Genomic DNA, 15,283 nt, shown 5'->3' on the forward strand with positions numbered 1-15,283 from the left:
TGGTCACATTTGTCTATACACTTGTATGCCTTGGGCAGATTATAAGTTTGTGGCAATATCTGGTCTTATCTCCAGAATTATGTGTACTGTCTGCCTCTAGAATATTAGTTATTCGGCTTGTAGCATTCCACTTGTCAAAACAGGAAAAATGAAATCAGAGGTTTCTGGATGTGTGTGTGTGTGTGTGTTTGTGTGTGTGTGTGTGTGTGGTTGGGTAAGCTCTGTGGCCTAGGCTCTTGACAGCATAACAGGTTTGAATGCAGATCCAGCCCTCCTGATTCAAAAAAGTGAGCCAGGGAACCCTTTATCTGGGTGCTTAGCTTCTGTTGTCCTGGGCACACAATTCCAAGTTTCTGAAGCTGAAGAAGATCCAAATATGTAGAATTCAGAAAGTGTCCTTCCAGGGCTGGGGTAGTACAGGACACAGACTGAGTTCATATAGTCCTAAACCTCGATGTTCATTGGGTTCTATCTTCCTGGGGCCAGCCCCTACTTCAGGCCAAATCCATTTTATGAAAACTTGAAGATAAAGGAGAAAGAGGTCATTTCATTACTGCACAACTTAGACACAAAGAACATTGAACATCGTGAGAAATTTCAGGAGCTCAAGAAGGAGATTAACTTCTATCGGTAAGTACTGGTCAGAAGGGCCCATCACTTGTGGAATATCCATTGCTGCCTCTCTTTGTTCTGGACTGGAGAGCCTGCAGCTCTGGGTCCATGTCTTCTGCTGTTTAAATATCACTGTGCCGTGGGTCTTTTGGACTCAGTTTCAGTTCCATAAGAGACTGTGACTTCTCAGCACAGTGTCTATGCATCTTTAGAAGGCTCTGGATAGAACTATACTGATTCAGGCATCAGAGTGTTATTAGGCCGACCTGGGCCTCTGGGGTCATATCAGGTTTAACAAAGCTCAATGTGTGGACCACATGGTTAGCATGACCTCCCTTGGTTCTACTGTCCTCTTGCGGTTTTTTACTGCCTACTAATTGATGTTGCCCCGATGCATTGGGCTCTCATGGGTAGTTGTAGATCCCTTGTTCTTTTGGAGAGACATGGACTGTTAGGTGCTTGGGTCACAGAAACAATTTATTCTTCCCTGGATTGGCCGTTTGCTGTTTGTGGAGCAGCCTTACATGTATGGAGATGTATTCTATGAAGTCTTTATGGGTATCTGGGTCCTGGTGGAGTTTGTGGGATTTGGCAGTTGGAATGGGAGGAAGAGGCTACAGGATCTTACTATGCAGAGTGTGTTTCCAGCAACCTGCACAGCCGGCTCCTGATGGACCAGGCATGTATGAAGAAGAAGTTGGTCACATTGAAGCAGGAGTGCAAGGAGTTACAGCGATATTTGTTTGAGTTGAACCCGAAGGATGAAGACGAACAGGAGAAGACCAGAAACCTCCAGACCCAGCAAAATGTGGTAGGAACAAGCAGCTGAGTCAGATTAACAATGTCTGATACCATTTGCCTATTGGATACATCTTTGCTTCCCCTATCATCTTTCTAATGTCCCCACACCCAATCAGTCACCCTCCTCATGTGATAGAGTTATTCATTGCTCTGTCTATGCACAAGTATTCTGGGATATTAACCACTTTTCAGAAACTGAATTATGGGCAATTATACTTCTCTGCCCTTTTTGAAACTGCAGTCCAGAAATGGTGACAGAGGAATAACATATCACATGACTGAAGGCAGCAACTTGACAGCTGGTATGCGTGTCCCCACCATATCCGTGTCTTAATAGCTGCCTTCTTCTCCCAGGTCTCAGGAACTGCAGGAGACATGGAATAGGACGGATCCCAGGAAGACAGCCCCCTGAGGAATGAGTTTCTCTCTCAGGAGTTCCCTGTGACGACAATCCTCACAGTCAAAGACTTTTTGTGGGTGAATATTCTTCTTCTCAGATAATTTCCTCAATGTTTAGAGACCCTACATTTATGTATCCGTATGCCAGCCTGTCTGGTTGAGGTCTTTCTCCTTTCTCATACGGACAACACCATTTGAGAGACATCTGAGGAGACAGCCTTGACGTCTTGTCCTAGAGGAGAAACAGCACTACAACTGTGTTTCTAAATGTTCATTAAGAAAATGCTGTTAAGAAATGTTTTTGGTTATGATTTTCATTGAAGTTTTCTTTTTGTTATTTCATAGTTATATATTCTTGTTACTGTTTTTCATTTTTATACCATTTTAGTTGTTCATTTTATGCCTGTTTTTTGTAAATTGTATTCCTTATGAATAAAAATTGATTTGTAACTCTTGACTCTTAAGACCATCTTATTCAAGGGTCCTTTGCACTCCTGTAGACTTAGATCTGACAACTGGATATGGATCTTTGCATGGTCCAGGCAGCATGGGTAAATAGGGAATTCAAAGCCACCAAGGGGTACACAGGGTGATAGTGTCTTTGTGTGGATAATGTGACTTTTTTTATGGACACACACTTTATGATGTAATCACTGACATACTGTATCCATGCTATCATGTATTCTGCTCATCCTAGTCTATATCAGTCTACAACACACATTCCTTATTGACTGTGTGCACCAGATATTGAGTAACACACACTCATGCCTGTAGAGCTGCAGAAAAAATGACAACTTTCACAAAGGTATATAGAATAATCCTAATGGAGAACCATGTGCCTCAGTTTTTCTTACAATACAGCATTAGTATTAAACCAGAAAGATAATGACCATCAACGTCATTTTGGGAAATAGGGTTCCTGCGCTTGCCTCTCGCCATCAGATTATCTCTAGTGTAACTTTGTTCTGCTATTTCTGACAGTGGCTAGACTGTCCTATAAGCCTGTGTGACAGGAGTGCTGTAGACCTGTTTTCCTCTCTTTCAGTCAGTTATGGGGACAGAGTGTTCTGCTTTCTGGCATGTAGTTTTTCCTCTCTACAGGTCTTCAGCTGTTCCTGTGGGCCTGTGTCTTGAGTTCACCAGGCAGCTTTCTTGCAGCAGAAAATTTGGACTTACCTGTGGTCCCGAGGCTCAGGTTAGCTCGTGGGGTGCTGCCCACGGGCTCTCTGCAGCGGCAGCAACCAGGAAGACCTGTGCCGCCCCTTCCGGGAGCTTCAGTGCACCAGGGTTCCAGATGGTCTTTGGCTTTTTCCTCTGGCGTCCGAGATGTGTGTGCAGGGAGCAGTCACTTCTGGTTTCCCAGGCTTGTCTGCCTCTCTGAAGGTTTAGCTCTCCCTCCCACGGGATTTGGGTGCAGAGAACTGTTTATCCGGTCTGTTTCCTTCAGGGTCCGGCGGTGTCTCTGGCAGGGGTCCTGCCGCTCCTGGGCCCTCCCCCACGGGAGCCCAGAGGCCTTATACAGTTTCCTCTTGGGCCAGGGATGTGGGCAGGGGTGAGCAGTGTTGGTGGTCTCTTCCGCTCTGCAGCCTCAGGAGTGCCCACCTGACCAGGCGGTTGGGTCTCTCTCTCACCGGGTCTGGGAGCAGAGAGCTGCTGCGGGCCGGGATCCGGCTTGGGGTTTTCTAATCCTATTCATAATTTATTATCCTTCCCAACACTATGGGCTTTGTTCTGTTAATGCTAACAGCGGCATCCAATACCTAGGATATTTTCTACTGACATGTGTGACGTGAGACAAAACAGTCCCTGTCATCCCTCACCTGAATAAACTTCCTTAGCGAACAGTGTAGTTGGAGGGTCCTTCTCTCCTCTCCAAGATCGAGAAACATTTCCAGTCTTCAGACAAGTGTGTCAGCCATTGTCCAGTGACTGTCTTGAGATGTCCACATTGTCAGCTGAGTGTCTTCATCCAGCCTGCCCTGTAATTGTTGTAGACGATTAATAGGGTTCCAGCCCTAGGATTTAATTCAGTGCTACAGTACTTGCCAAACATGCTCAAAGCCCTAGCTGCCACCCTAGTCCTGTGTGCTCTAGAGAAAGAAAATAAAGAACCACATTGTCTATCAAGTTTCTCCTCCAATAGAAGGAGAATCTGCATCGGTCTTTTAAGTAATTCTAAGCCCCAGCTTCCCCACAGCTCCCTCCATCGATTGCACTATTGGTGCATTTTCAGTAACGCTCACTTTATTTTTGGTGTGCAAAGAATATGCACCATGTCAGTAAAGTGTGTGTGTGTGTGTGTGTGTGTGTGTGTGTGTGTGAGTGTGTGTTCATCCATGAACTCACTATAAATTATTATCAAATGACCCAGAAGACCGTGGAGAAACCTGTCGATGTGCATGCAGAATTATGTTACTACCGTTCCATGGCACCTTGCAGGGAACACTGAAATAGTGGGCTGCTTTAATAGAGCCTAAAACCAGGCTATGCATGGTTTTCGGTGAGATTGTGATGTGCAACACCACAACAGAGATCAGCAGAAGCTTCATTTATTCCATGCTGCTGTTATCAAGAGGAGGCAAAGCCTCATCCCATGGAGAGTCTGGTAGGATCTGATGAAGGGCAATAAACTCAGGGTTGAAATCAAGCCTTTAGAAACAAAGAGAAAAATACAAAGTCAAGGAATGCAAGAGCTGTCTTTTTCTTTTCTTCCTCTTTTTTTTTTGAGAAGATCCACAAGAGAGACAACCCCTTCCTCAAACTAACAATGCACAAGAGAGACAATACATGAATTAAAAATCAGAAATGAAATGAGGGACATAACAATAGACACCGAGCAAATTCCAAAATCATTAGTTCTTACTCCCGAGGACTTTACGCCAGAAAACTGGAATATTCATTCGATATTGTTGATTTTGTAGACAGATAACAATTACCAAAGTTAAATCCAGATCTGGGAAGGTATCTGAATAATACCCCTAAGAAAATAGATACACTCATTAAAGGTTGCATACATTATATATTATATTGCTTTCTTTTTGCATGATTAAACCCCTTCAAGGACAATTAGCTATGTTATAGAAAGTGTTACTTTTAAAACAAAAGGACAAAGAGAGAAATTGTGGAGTCACTGAGATACACTTCCCAGACAGGATCAAGGAAAGATGGCTGAGAGATGCAAGCAGGGGCTGGAACGCTGCCCTTGAGAAGGAAATGTTTTTCTCACTTTACCTTACACTATGCTGTACTGTGTCTGTTTTTTGTGGAAGCAGCTCTCATGCTCTCTGGGTTATGACAAGTAGATTGTGATACTAGGAAGAGGGGTGATTTGCTATACAGATATTTTAAGGAGAAGCCTTAGCTTACTCTCACTTCTTTGCCTAGTCTTGCCTCAGTCGTTCCTGGTATCATGGGAATAACGACCTTATTATATCTTGCCAAAAGGGAATGTGAGGTAATGCATATTCATGCCTATATAAGGGTTAATAAGCTTGTAGCTGCATGCAGTTGCATCTGCCTTTGCTCTGCATCCCCTGTGTCCTGGTTATTTGTGACCGTACCTGGGCCCCCAACGCACTAGCTGTTGACAAGCATCACCCTTCTCAGTGTTAGGTATATATTTTTTTGAAATCTATGATGTGGAGGCATATTACAGCAACAATATGAAATAGCAGGCGGGCATGTATGAAAATGCTGTGTTTAAGCTAGGTGTGGGGACAAGTCCTCAAAAGGAGCTGTTAAGATGGGAAACAAATAATGCATTTGTTGCTGGAATTGAGTTGCCTCAGCTGTGTTGCTCTGCCTGCTCAGTGTCCATTCAACCTCACTCTGTTTCTACAGAGGAACTCAAGGTTTGCCCCAGCCGCCTGTGAGCTGTGATATGGGCAGAGAAAGGCCAGGACACAGTGGTGATTTACCACTCCTCAGTTATGCTGAATTTTCCACTACTGTACTTGTATACACAAGTACAGTGTGGTCAGTTATTATAGATATTTGTCATTTCTTACAGAGGGCAACTATGATTGACTACACCCAATTCTATAAAAAACAAAACTCAGGAAACCTGGCCCTTGGCAGCAATGAATCAAGAAATATCTAGGATGGTGGGGCATGAATTCTGCCAAGCAATGAACTCAGATAGGTGGGTTTGTGAGGAAGATGTATAGTTGAATAGCCCAATAGATTCACGTTGTATCATCTTGATTTAATCTAAGGACAAAGAAGTGCAGTATCTCTGATGGCTTTCTTCTAACCCATGAATGGTTCACTGGGGTTTGACCTCAGTTCTTTATTCTTCTTGCTGGGGCAGCAACACTCAGGGAAGCTTGAGATTGCCATAGGCACAGGATTAGGCTAGAAATGCTGAGTAGGTGATACTAAGTTGTTCAGATGGTGATACCCATTTCATTTGTTCTTAACGTGGACCTAAGGAAAGACAGATCAAGGTCCTTAGAATACAAAGATCATTTCCAGTTTTTTTTCTACCTTTCCTGAATGAAAGACTGTTTGGCAGAGAATGGTAAAAATTCAAGAATTGGTAGATAATACTTTGAATGAAGGGTGGGTTTCTGTGTTGGTTTTAGACAGGTTCTCAATTACCCCATCTTGTTCTCTACGCTGCTCGTCAGGTTCACTTTGAGCTCAAATAAAGCTGCTTCTACTTTCCAACAGGTAGTCTTACAAAGGGGCCTCCAAGGACTGTGAGGACAGCATTAGCCAATGAGAATTGAGGTGTGTAACCCACAACTATAGCTTTATCTGAAAGACCCTCAGACAGAGGAGACTCTCGCTCCAGTCCTGAGGACAATCACCACCCCATGAACACACAGGACTCAGTCTTGATGTAAAAACAAGAGGTTTACTTTGGGATACCAATGCACTGGGGCTCGACATGGTCCACACGCAGGAGGGATGTGAGGAGCCTCGAACAACAGAAATGTACAGTTTAAACAGTCATTTACGATCACACAGTTTCATTAGCTCAGCTATTTCGGTGCCAAGAATACCTAGGCAGATGTTTCTCGTCCTGGGATAAGGCCGTAACCACATCAATGTAGCTATTTCAGTAGGAAGGACGTCTGACTTGATATATATTTTCTTATCCTGGGGTTCCCAGGACAAGGACCAAGGATATCTGTCTTGGCAGGTGTTTCCCTTCTGGAGTTCCCAGGACAAGGCTATAGCGATGTCAGCCTATAGCACAGCTGCATTCAGTACCAAGGATATCTCACTTCTATAGTGGTCAGTCAGCTTCCCAGAGATGTTTCCTGTCTTGTAATTGCCCTGCAGTAAATATGTTCTATACCCTCTGTTCTTATGGTCGGGCAGCTTCCTAGAGAGTGGGTGGGAATGTGCTTTCTGTACTTTCTGGTCTATTGTCTAACGTCTAGGGGCTAAACGAGGGCCAGCTTAAAAGATTCTCATGCTTAAGAAATGGCTGTACTGATATCTAACGGAGATCTTTCATATCCACTTTCTTCCAAGTCTACCAGCCATCTCAGATTGTTGCTGTAATATGCCTGACAATCAAGGACACAGAAAAATAACTTGATACACAGCAAGGACATGGCAATCATATCCTGTGTCGTTATGTATGTTCTGGATGAGGTTTGTTAAAATGACAATATTGCACAAAGCTTTATATAGGACCCATCAAATTAAGGGTCACTATGCACTGTCATAGCTAAAATGGCCTGGTCAGAAGTGACCACTGGATCACTCTTCTGTAACTTCACATGAGAGGCTTGTGCTTTTTGTGTTTTTTATTTTTGTGTTTTTTTCTTATTTATTTATTTATTTATTATTTATTTATTTATTTATTGCTTTATATGTTGTCAGGAAGATAGTTCAAGTCATGGATCTGCCCCCAAAATCTGAGCTTTGCCACTAATACTGTAAACAGTATTAGTGTATGCATTCATTAAAATAACTGTTTTTTTTTTTTAGTAGGATAGATGCTTTTGTGTTTTGTAGGGTGATCCATGAAACAGGAGTGAAGATGCTTGTTTCTTACTCTGTCCACTGAGTTATATCTCTAGGCTTGTCCTACTCCTTTGGCTGCATTCCCCCCCCCCCCACATTTGCTGACTATTTTATTTTTCAGATGAAATCACACGTTATAGCTTAGAGAGGCCTGTAAGCAATCCTACTTTGGTAACTTAAGTGCAAAGAGGAGAGCCCCACACTCAGCCTGAGGGTGCATTCACTGGTGGCTCCAATATTTCAGTTTCCTCTGCTAACAGATCACCACATTGTTGCCAGGACCATAATGAATGCAATTCTTTCTCCTAAGGAATCTGGTGGCAACTGTCAAATGTTAAGCACAAAGCTTCAGGTTGTACCTATAACACACACCCACATTGCAACCTACCCTACAGGCTATTTCTGGGTGTGATTTCATGCACCTGCACATGATGAGACAGGAGACCTCTTTGGCTACTTATAGGAACTGGTGTGATTTCTCAGTAATCTTTAATGGGTAATATTGCTGACTGAGGAGAATTTGAGGTAGGATGAAACATTTCTGTGCAGGGATTGGGGAGGAAGCACTCATTTAGATACATAGCAATGACTTAGGTTTTTCCAATCAAGCCTAGAGCCAAATTTGGCTTTGGAAGCATGTGGTGCTCAGTGGCTATGCCACAGGGAAGTCCCCTGAAAAGGGTCCATCAGCTTTTGCTCAGTACAGGGAGAACATTAGCAGGGAGGTAAAGTCTGTTATCCATGACATCAGCCGTCCCTTCGTGGACATTCTATTGTCTCCTAGAGAGACCTTGGAATCCCTGTGATGTCACCAGTATCGTTGTGACAACCAATTCCCTACTTTTTCTCTTAGTGTCCAAAGGATATATCCACAGGCATGTTTGCCCGTCTTCTCAGGCGCTTTGGGAGAGTTGATGTTGATAGAGAAGAGTCTAGAGTGAAGCAAACGAAACCTAAAGGTAATGATGGACACAGGACATGGGGAATGTGGAGTAAGTTCTGGGCAGTGTATGTTGAGCTTCCTCTCAGGGGTGAGTGTGGGGGCCTTCAGCTGGCCTTTATAGCGATGGGCCACAACCACTGGAACATCTCCACAGATATTGAATTCCATGATTATCACAATTCCTGAAAGTCAAGGTTTTCACATCATTAGTTTCTCCATAACCACATGGAGGATATGGCAATGCCTATGCTATTATTGGGTGAACTTCTAGTCTTTACTTTTACAGTGCATTCAGTATGTTAAATTGATATAATAACACCATAAGTAGTCATGGAGGGTATAACTTTTCTGAATTAAACAGGGCATCAATGTACTTCACTTTCATTGCTTCTTTCAATTCAGTGACTATCTGACAGTAGTAAGAGGGAGAGAATTGTGCTCCTGGCCATGACCTTATATTCTTAGAACTCCTCTGACTACCTCTGGCTGACGGGACCAATCTTACCTTCATACATTAGAGGTTCTGTGTGGCAGATATTTTTCTACAGTAGCCAACTATATGGGGCAGGTAGAGAAAGAGCCTGTAACCTACTGGCACTTCTGGGGCATTTGTCATTTCAGTAGGGGGGATTAATAAGTCTGTTGACCATGTCCTCCCCCTACATGAATTTTTAATGCAAAGTTATTGGACGAGAGTAACAGTGTAGGATATCTGAGTATCCCTGATCAATCAAGTCATTGTGGATGCTGAATTGATGATCTGACTTCTGAAACCAGAGGGGTGAGGGTCCTGAAACCAGGTTGTAGCCTGCGTACCTGATAATAATCCTGGAGAAGGCATCTCTCTGGTACTTGTAAGCCTGTGTGGGCAGGCATAGGGAACACCTGGCTGCTTACATCTCTTGGTCTCTATATAGTAGTGGGGGAACTGTGATCCACTTAGGATGCCTCTTACACATAGACCAAACTCCTTGCAGTGACACTGGCTTCCAAGCATGTTCTCCTGTTTGGACCTCACTGTGGTCTGTGTATGCTCTATGCATTCGCCCCATGTGGGTTCACTTGTGTTATTCTACCTACAGAGGCCTGCAGACAGACGTCATCCCCTGAAAATGTCCTAAACAAGGTGCAGGCCAACGAGGAAGAGGAGAGGCTGAATAGAGAACTGGAGCTAACTACCAAGGAGAGAAATGAGCTGACAGATCGCCTCCTTTATGTGACAGGTGGATCCATGAGCAAGAGGTATGCATTGCTCCAAACAAACGACCTTGTTCTAAACCTCATCTCCCATAGAGAGGAGATTCAGAACCTGACCCTTAGTGAGGAGTGAGTTTGGACATGGACTCTCTGATTCCACCTGTTGAAAATCTGAACTTGTGATCTGAGTGAAGAATTCAGGGATAACGTCACTGGACCATGAGTTCCCAGTGTACAATTGGAAAGCCCTTGACAGGTGGCAGTTTGCAAGGTTCTAGGTGCTGTGAGTTTGTGGACAGTGTTTGTACTTGCTAGGAATGTGACTGAACGCTATCATCTCATGGCAGCACCCTTAGGTAACAGGTCCCACATTGTTCATCTCCATGCTTAACTAGAAGGCCTGAGGCTCAGGCCTGTTCCTTCTTGTCTGTGTGCCTTAAACACTGAGACAGTAATGGTGCATACATTTCTACTGATTCTCATTGTGCTCTTTCCATATTTGTCTCTCTTTCTCATTCTCTGAGTCTGTTTACTTTTCTTTTCTTGTGGGTGTGTCCCAGTTTGTGTGTCTGTGTGTTCACAGGTCTGCATGCATATGTACAACTTTTATATGTTTCTATGTCCCCTGTCCCTTGGAATTTAGGGGTCTGTTTTTGACCTCAGGATATACCTGTATAATAGTTTCATGGAGGTGTAAGTGCTTTATTTTGGAAGCCCCACTTTCAACAGTACAGTTCTTTGCCTGTGTGGTCACATTTGTCTATACACTTGTATGCCTTGGGCAGATTATAAGTTTGTGGCAATATCTGGTCTTATCTCCAGAATTATGTGTACTGTCTGCCTCTAGAATATTAGTTATTCGGCTTGTAGCATTCCACTTGTCAAAACAGGAAAAATGAAATCAGAGGTTTCTGGATGTGTGTGTGTGTGTGTGTTTGTGTGTGTGTGTGTGTGTGGTTGGGTAAGCTCTGTGGCCTAGGCTCTTGACAGCATAACAGGTTTGAATGCAGATCCAGCCCTCCTGATTGAAAAAAGTGAGCCAGGGAACCCTTTATCTGGGTGCTTAGCTTCTGTTGTCCTGGGCACACAATTCCAAGTTTCTGAAGCTGAAGAAGATCCAAATATGTAGAATTCAGAAAGTGTCCTTCCAGGGCTGGGGTAGTACAGGACACAGACTGAGTTCATATAGTCCTAAACCTCGATGTTCATTGGGTTCTATCTTCCTGGGGCCAGCCCCTACTTCAGGCCAAATCCATTTTATGAAAACTTGAAGATAAAGGAGAAAGAGGTCATTTCATTACTGCACAACTTAGACACAAAGAACATTGAACATCGTGAGAAATTTCAGGAGCTCAAGAAGGAGATTAACTTCTATCGGTAAGTACTGGTCAGAAGGGCCCATCACTTGTGGAATATCCATTGCTGCCTCTCTTTGTTCTGGACTGGAGAGCCTGCAGCTCTGGGTCCATGTCTTCTGCTGTTTAAATATCACTGTGCCGTGGGTCTTTTGGACTCAGTTTCAGTTCCATAAGAGACTGTGACTTCTCAGCACAGTGTCTATGCATCTTTAGAAGGCTCTGGATAGAACTATACTGATTCAGGCATCAGAGTGTTATTAGGCCGACCTGGGCCTCTGGGGTCATATCAGGTTTAACAAAGCTCAATGTGTGGACCACATGGTTAGCATGACCTCCCTTGGTTCTACTGTCCTCTTGCGGTTTTTTACTGCCTACTAATTGATGTTGCCCCGATGCATTGGGCTCTCATGGGTAGTTGTAGATCCCTTGTTCTTTTGGAGAGACATGGACTGTTAGGTGCTTGGGTCACAGAAACAATTTATTCTTCCCTGGATTGGCCGTTTGCTGTTTGTGGAGCAGCCTTACATGTATGGAGATGTATTCTATGAAGTCTTTATGGGTATCTGGGTCCTGGTGGAGTTTGTGGGATTTGGCAGTTGGAATGGGAGGAAGAGGCTACAGGATCTTACTATGCAGAGTGTGTTTCCAGCAACCTGCACAGCCGGCTCCTGATGGACCAGGCATGTATGAAGAAGAAGTTGGTCACATTGAAGCAGGAGTGCAAGGAGTTACAGCGATATTTGTTTGAGTTGAACCCGAAGGATGAAGACGAACAGGAGAAGACCAGAAACCTCCAGACCCAGCAAAATGTGGTAGGAACAAGCAGCTGAGTCAGATTAACAATGTCTGATACCATTTGCCTATTGGATACATCTTTGCTTCCCCTATCATCTTTCTAATGTCCCCACACCCAATCAGTCACCCTCCTCATGTGATAGAGTTATTCATTGCTCTGTCTATGCACAAGTATTCTGGGATATTAACCACTTTTCAGAAACTGAATTATGGGCAATTATACTTCTCTGCCCTTTTTGAAACTGCAGTCCAGAAATGGTGACAGAGGAATAACATATCACATGACTGAAGGCAGCAACTTGACAGCTGGTATGCGTGTCCCCACCATATCCGTGTCTTAATAGCTGCCTTCTTCTCCCAGGTCTCAGGAACTGCAGGAGACATGGAATAGGACGGATCCCAGGAAGACAGCCCCCTGAGGAATGAGTTTCTCTCTCAGGAGTTCCCTGTGACGACAATCCTCACAGTCAAAGACTTTTTGTGGGTGAATATTCTTCTTCTCAGATAATTTCCTCAATGTTTAGAGACCCTACATTTATGTATCCGTATGCCAGCCTGTCTGGTTGAGGTCTTTCTCCTTTCTCATACGGACAACACCATTTGAGAGACATCTGAGGAGACAGCCTTGACGTCTTGTCCTAGAGGAGAAACAGCACTACAACTGTGTTTCTAAATGTTCATTAAGAAAATGCTGTTAAGAAATGTTTTTGGTTATGATTTTCATTGAAGTTTTCTTTTTGTTATTTCATAGTTATATATTCTTGTTACTGTTTTTCATTTTTATACCATTTTAGTTGTTCATTTTATGCCTGTTTTTTGTAAATTGTATTCCTTATGAATAAAAATTGATTTGTAACTCTTGACTCTTAAGACCATCTTATTCAAGGGTCCTTTGCACTCCTGTAGACTTAGATCTGACAACTGGATATGGATCTTTGCATGGTCCAGGCAGCATGGGTAAATAGGGAATTCAAAGCCACCAAGGGGTACACAGGGTGATAGTGTCTTTGTGTGGATAATGTGACTTTTTTTATGGACACACACTTTATGATGTAATCACTGACATACTGTATCCATGCTATCATGTATTCTGCTCATCCTAGTCTATATCAGTCTACAACACACATTCCTTATTGACTGTGTGCACCAGATATTGAGTAACACACACTCATGCCTGTAGAGCTGCAGAAAAAATGACAACTTTCACAAAGGTATATAGAATAATCCTAATGGAGAACCATGTGCCTCAGTTTTTCTTACAATACAGCATTAGTATTAAACCAGAAAGATAATGACCATCAACGTCATTTTGGGAAATAGGGTTCCTGCGCTTGCCTCTCGCCATCAGATTATCTCTAGTGTAACTTTGTTCTGCTATTTCTGACAGTGGCTAGACTGTCCTATAAGCCTGTGTGACAGGAGTGCTGTAGACCTGTTTTCCTCTCTTTCAGTCAGTTATGGGGACAGAGTGTTCTGCTTTCTGGCATGTAGTTTTTCCTCTCTACAGGTCTTCAGCTGTTCCTGTGGGCCTGTGTCTTGAGTTCACCAGGCAGCTTTCTTGCAGCAGAAAATTTGGACTTACCTGTGGTCCCGAGGCTCAGGTTAGCTCGTGGGGTGCTGCCCACGGGCTCTCTGCAGCGGCAGCAACCAGGAAGACCTGTGCCGCCCCTTCCGGGAGCTTCAGTGCACCAGGGTTCCAGATGGTCTTTGGCTTTTTCCTCTGGCGTCCGAGATGTGTGTGCAGGGAGCAGTCACTTCTGGTTTCCCAGGCTTGTCTGCCTCTCTGAAGGTTTAGCTCTCCCTCCCACGGGATTTGGGTGCAGAGAACTGTTTATCCGGTCTGTTTCCTTCAGGGTCCGGCGGTGTCTCTGGCAGGGGTCCTGCCGCTCCTGGGCCCTCCCCCACGGGAGCCCAGAGGCCTTATACAGTTTCCTCTTGGGCCAGGGATGTGGGCAGGGGTGAGCAGTGTTGGTGGTCTCTTCCGCTCTGCAGCCTCAGGAGTGCCCACCTGACCAGGCGGTTGGGTCTCTCTCTCACCGGGTCTGGGAGCAGAGAGCTGCTGCGGGCCGGGATCCGGCTTGGGGTTTTCTAATCCTATTCATAATTTATTATCCTTCCCAACACTATGGGCTTTGTTCTGTTAATGCTAACAGCGGCATCCAATACCTAGGATATTTTCTACTGACATGTGTGACGTGAGACAAAACAGTCCCTGTCATCCCTCACCTGAATAAACTTCCTTAGCGAACAGTGTAGTTGGAGGGTCCTTCTCTCCTCTCCAAGATCGAGAAACATTTCCAGTCTTCAGACAAGTGTGTCAGCCATTGTCCAGTGACTGTCTTGAGATGTCCACATTGTCAGCTGAGTGTCTTCATCCAGCCTGCCCTGTAATTGTTGTAGACGATTAATAGGGTTCCAGCCCTAGGATTTAATTCAGTGCTACAGTACTTGCCAAACATGCTCAAAGCCCTAGCTGCCACCCTAGTCCTGTGTGCTCTAGAGAAAGAAAATAAAGAACCACATTGTCTATCAAGTTTCTCCTCCAATAGAAGGAGAATCTGCATCGGTCTTTTAAGTAATTCTAAGCCCCAGCTTCCCCACAGCTCCCTCCATCGATTGCACTATTGGTGCATTTTCAGTAACGCTCACTTTATTTTTGGTGTGCAAAGAATATGCACCATGTCAGTAAAGTGTGTGTGTGTGTGTGTGTGTGTGTGTGTGTGTGTGTGAGTGTGTGTTCATCCATGAACTCACTATAAATTATTATCAAATGACCCAGAAGACCGTGGAGAAACCTGTCGATGTGCATGCAGAATTATGTTACTACCGTTCCATGGCACCTTGCAGGGAACACTGAAATAGTGGGCTGCTTTAATAGAGCCTAAAACCAGGCTATGCATGGTTTTCGGTGAGATTGTGATGTGCAACACCACAACAGAGATCAGCAGAAGCTTCATTTATTCCATGCTGCTGTTATCAAGAGGAGGCAAAGCCTCATCCCATAGAGAGTCTGGTAGGATCTGATGAAGGGCAATAAACTCAGGGTTGAAATCAAGCCTTTAGAAACAAAGAGAAAAATACAAAGTCAAGGAATGCAAGAGCTGTCTTTTTCTTTTCTTCCTCTTTTTTTTTTGAGAAGATCCACAAGAGAGACAACCCCTTCCTCAAACTAACAATGCACAAGAGAGACAATACA

The 15,283-nt window shown here is 44.0% G+C and overlaps 2 protein-coding genes across 4 annotated transcripts in view; both read left to right on the forward strand.

Moving 5' to 3' along the window:
* Positions 1-15,283, forward strand: part of LOC147998832 (disks large homolog 5-like) — a 98,154-nt gene that overhangs the window by 17,421 nt on the left and 65,450 nt on the right. For 2 of the 3 annotated variants that reach the window (XM_087595514.1, XM_087595515.1), the window contains 3 exons: positions 487-630; positions 1,261-1,423; positions 1,768-2,262. The exons of the other annotated variant lie outside the window; for it this stretch is intronic. In XM_087595514.1, the coding sequence (XP_087451640.1) occupies positions 487-630; positions 1,261-1,423; positions 1,768-1,797 (337 nt within the window). In that variant the 3' untranslated portion in view covers positions 1,798-2,262. Of the gene's footprint in view, positions 1-486; positions 631-1,260; positions 1,424-1,767; positions 2,263-15,283 lie in introns of those variants that run through there. 3 annotated transcript variants of the gene reach the window in all.
* LOC147998833 (disks large homolog 5-like) lies at positions 8,651-12,950 on the forward strand. Its single transcript, XM_087595518.1, has 5 exons — positions 8,651-8,753; positions 9,820-9,979; positions 11,168-11,311; positions 11,942-12,104; positions 12,449-12,950. Exons 1-5 carry the CDS (start codon positions 8,672-8,674, stop codon positions 12,476-12,478), a joined length of 579 nt encoding a protein of 192 aa, XP_087451644.1. The 5' UTR covers positions 8,651-8,671; the 3' UTR covers positions 12,479-12,950.

The sequence above is a fragment of the Rattus norvegicus genome, chromosome 19 (genome assembly GCF_021556685.1).
Source record: "Rattus norvegicus strain SHRSP/BbbUtx chromosome 19, alternate assembly SHRSP_T2T, whole genome shotgun sequence".
NCBI classification, from domain to species: domain Eukaryota; kingdom Metazoa; phylum Chordata; class Mammalia; order Rodentia; family Muridae; genus Rattus; species Rattus norvegicus.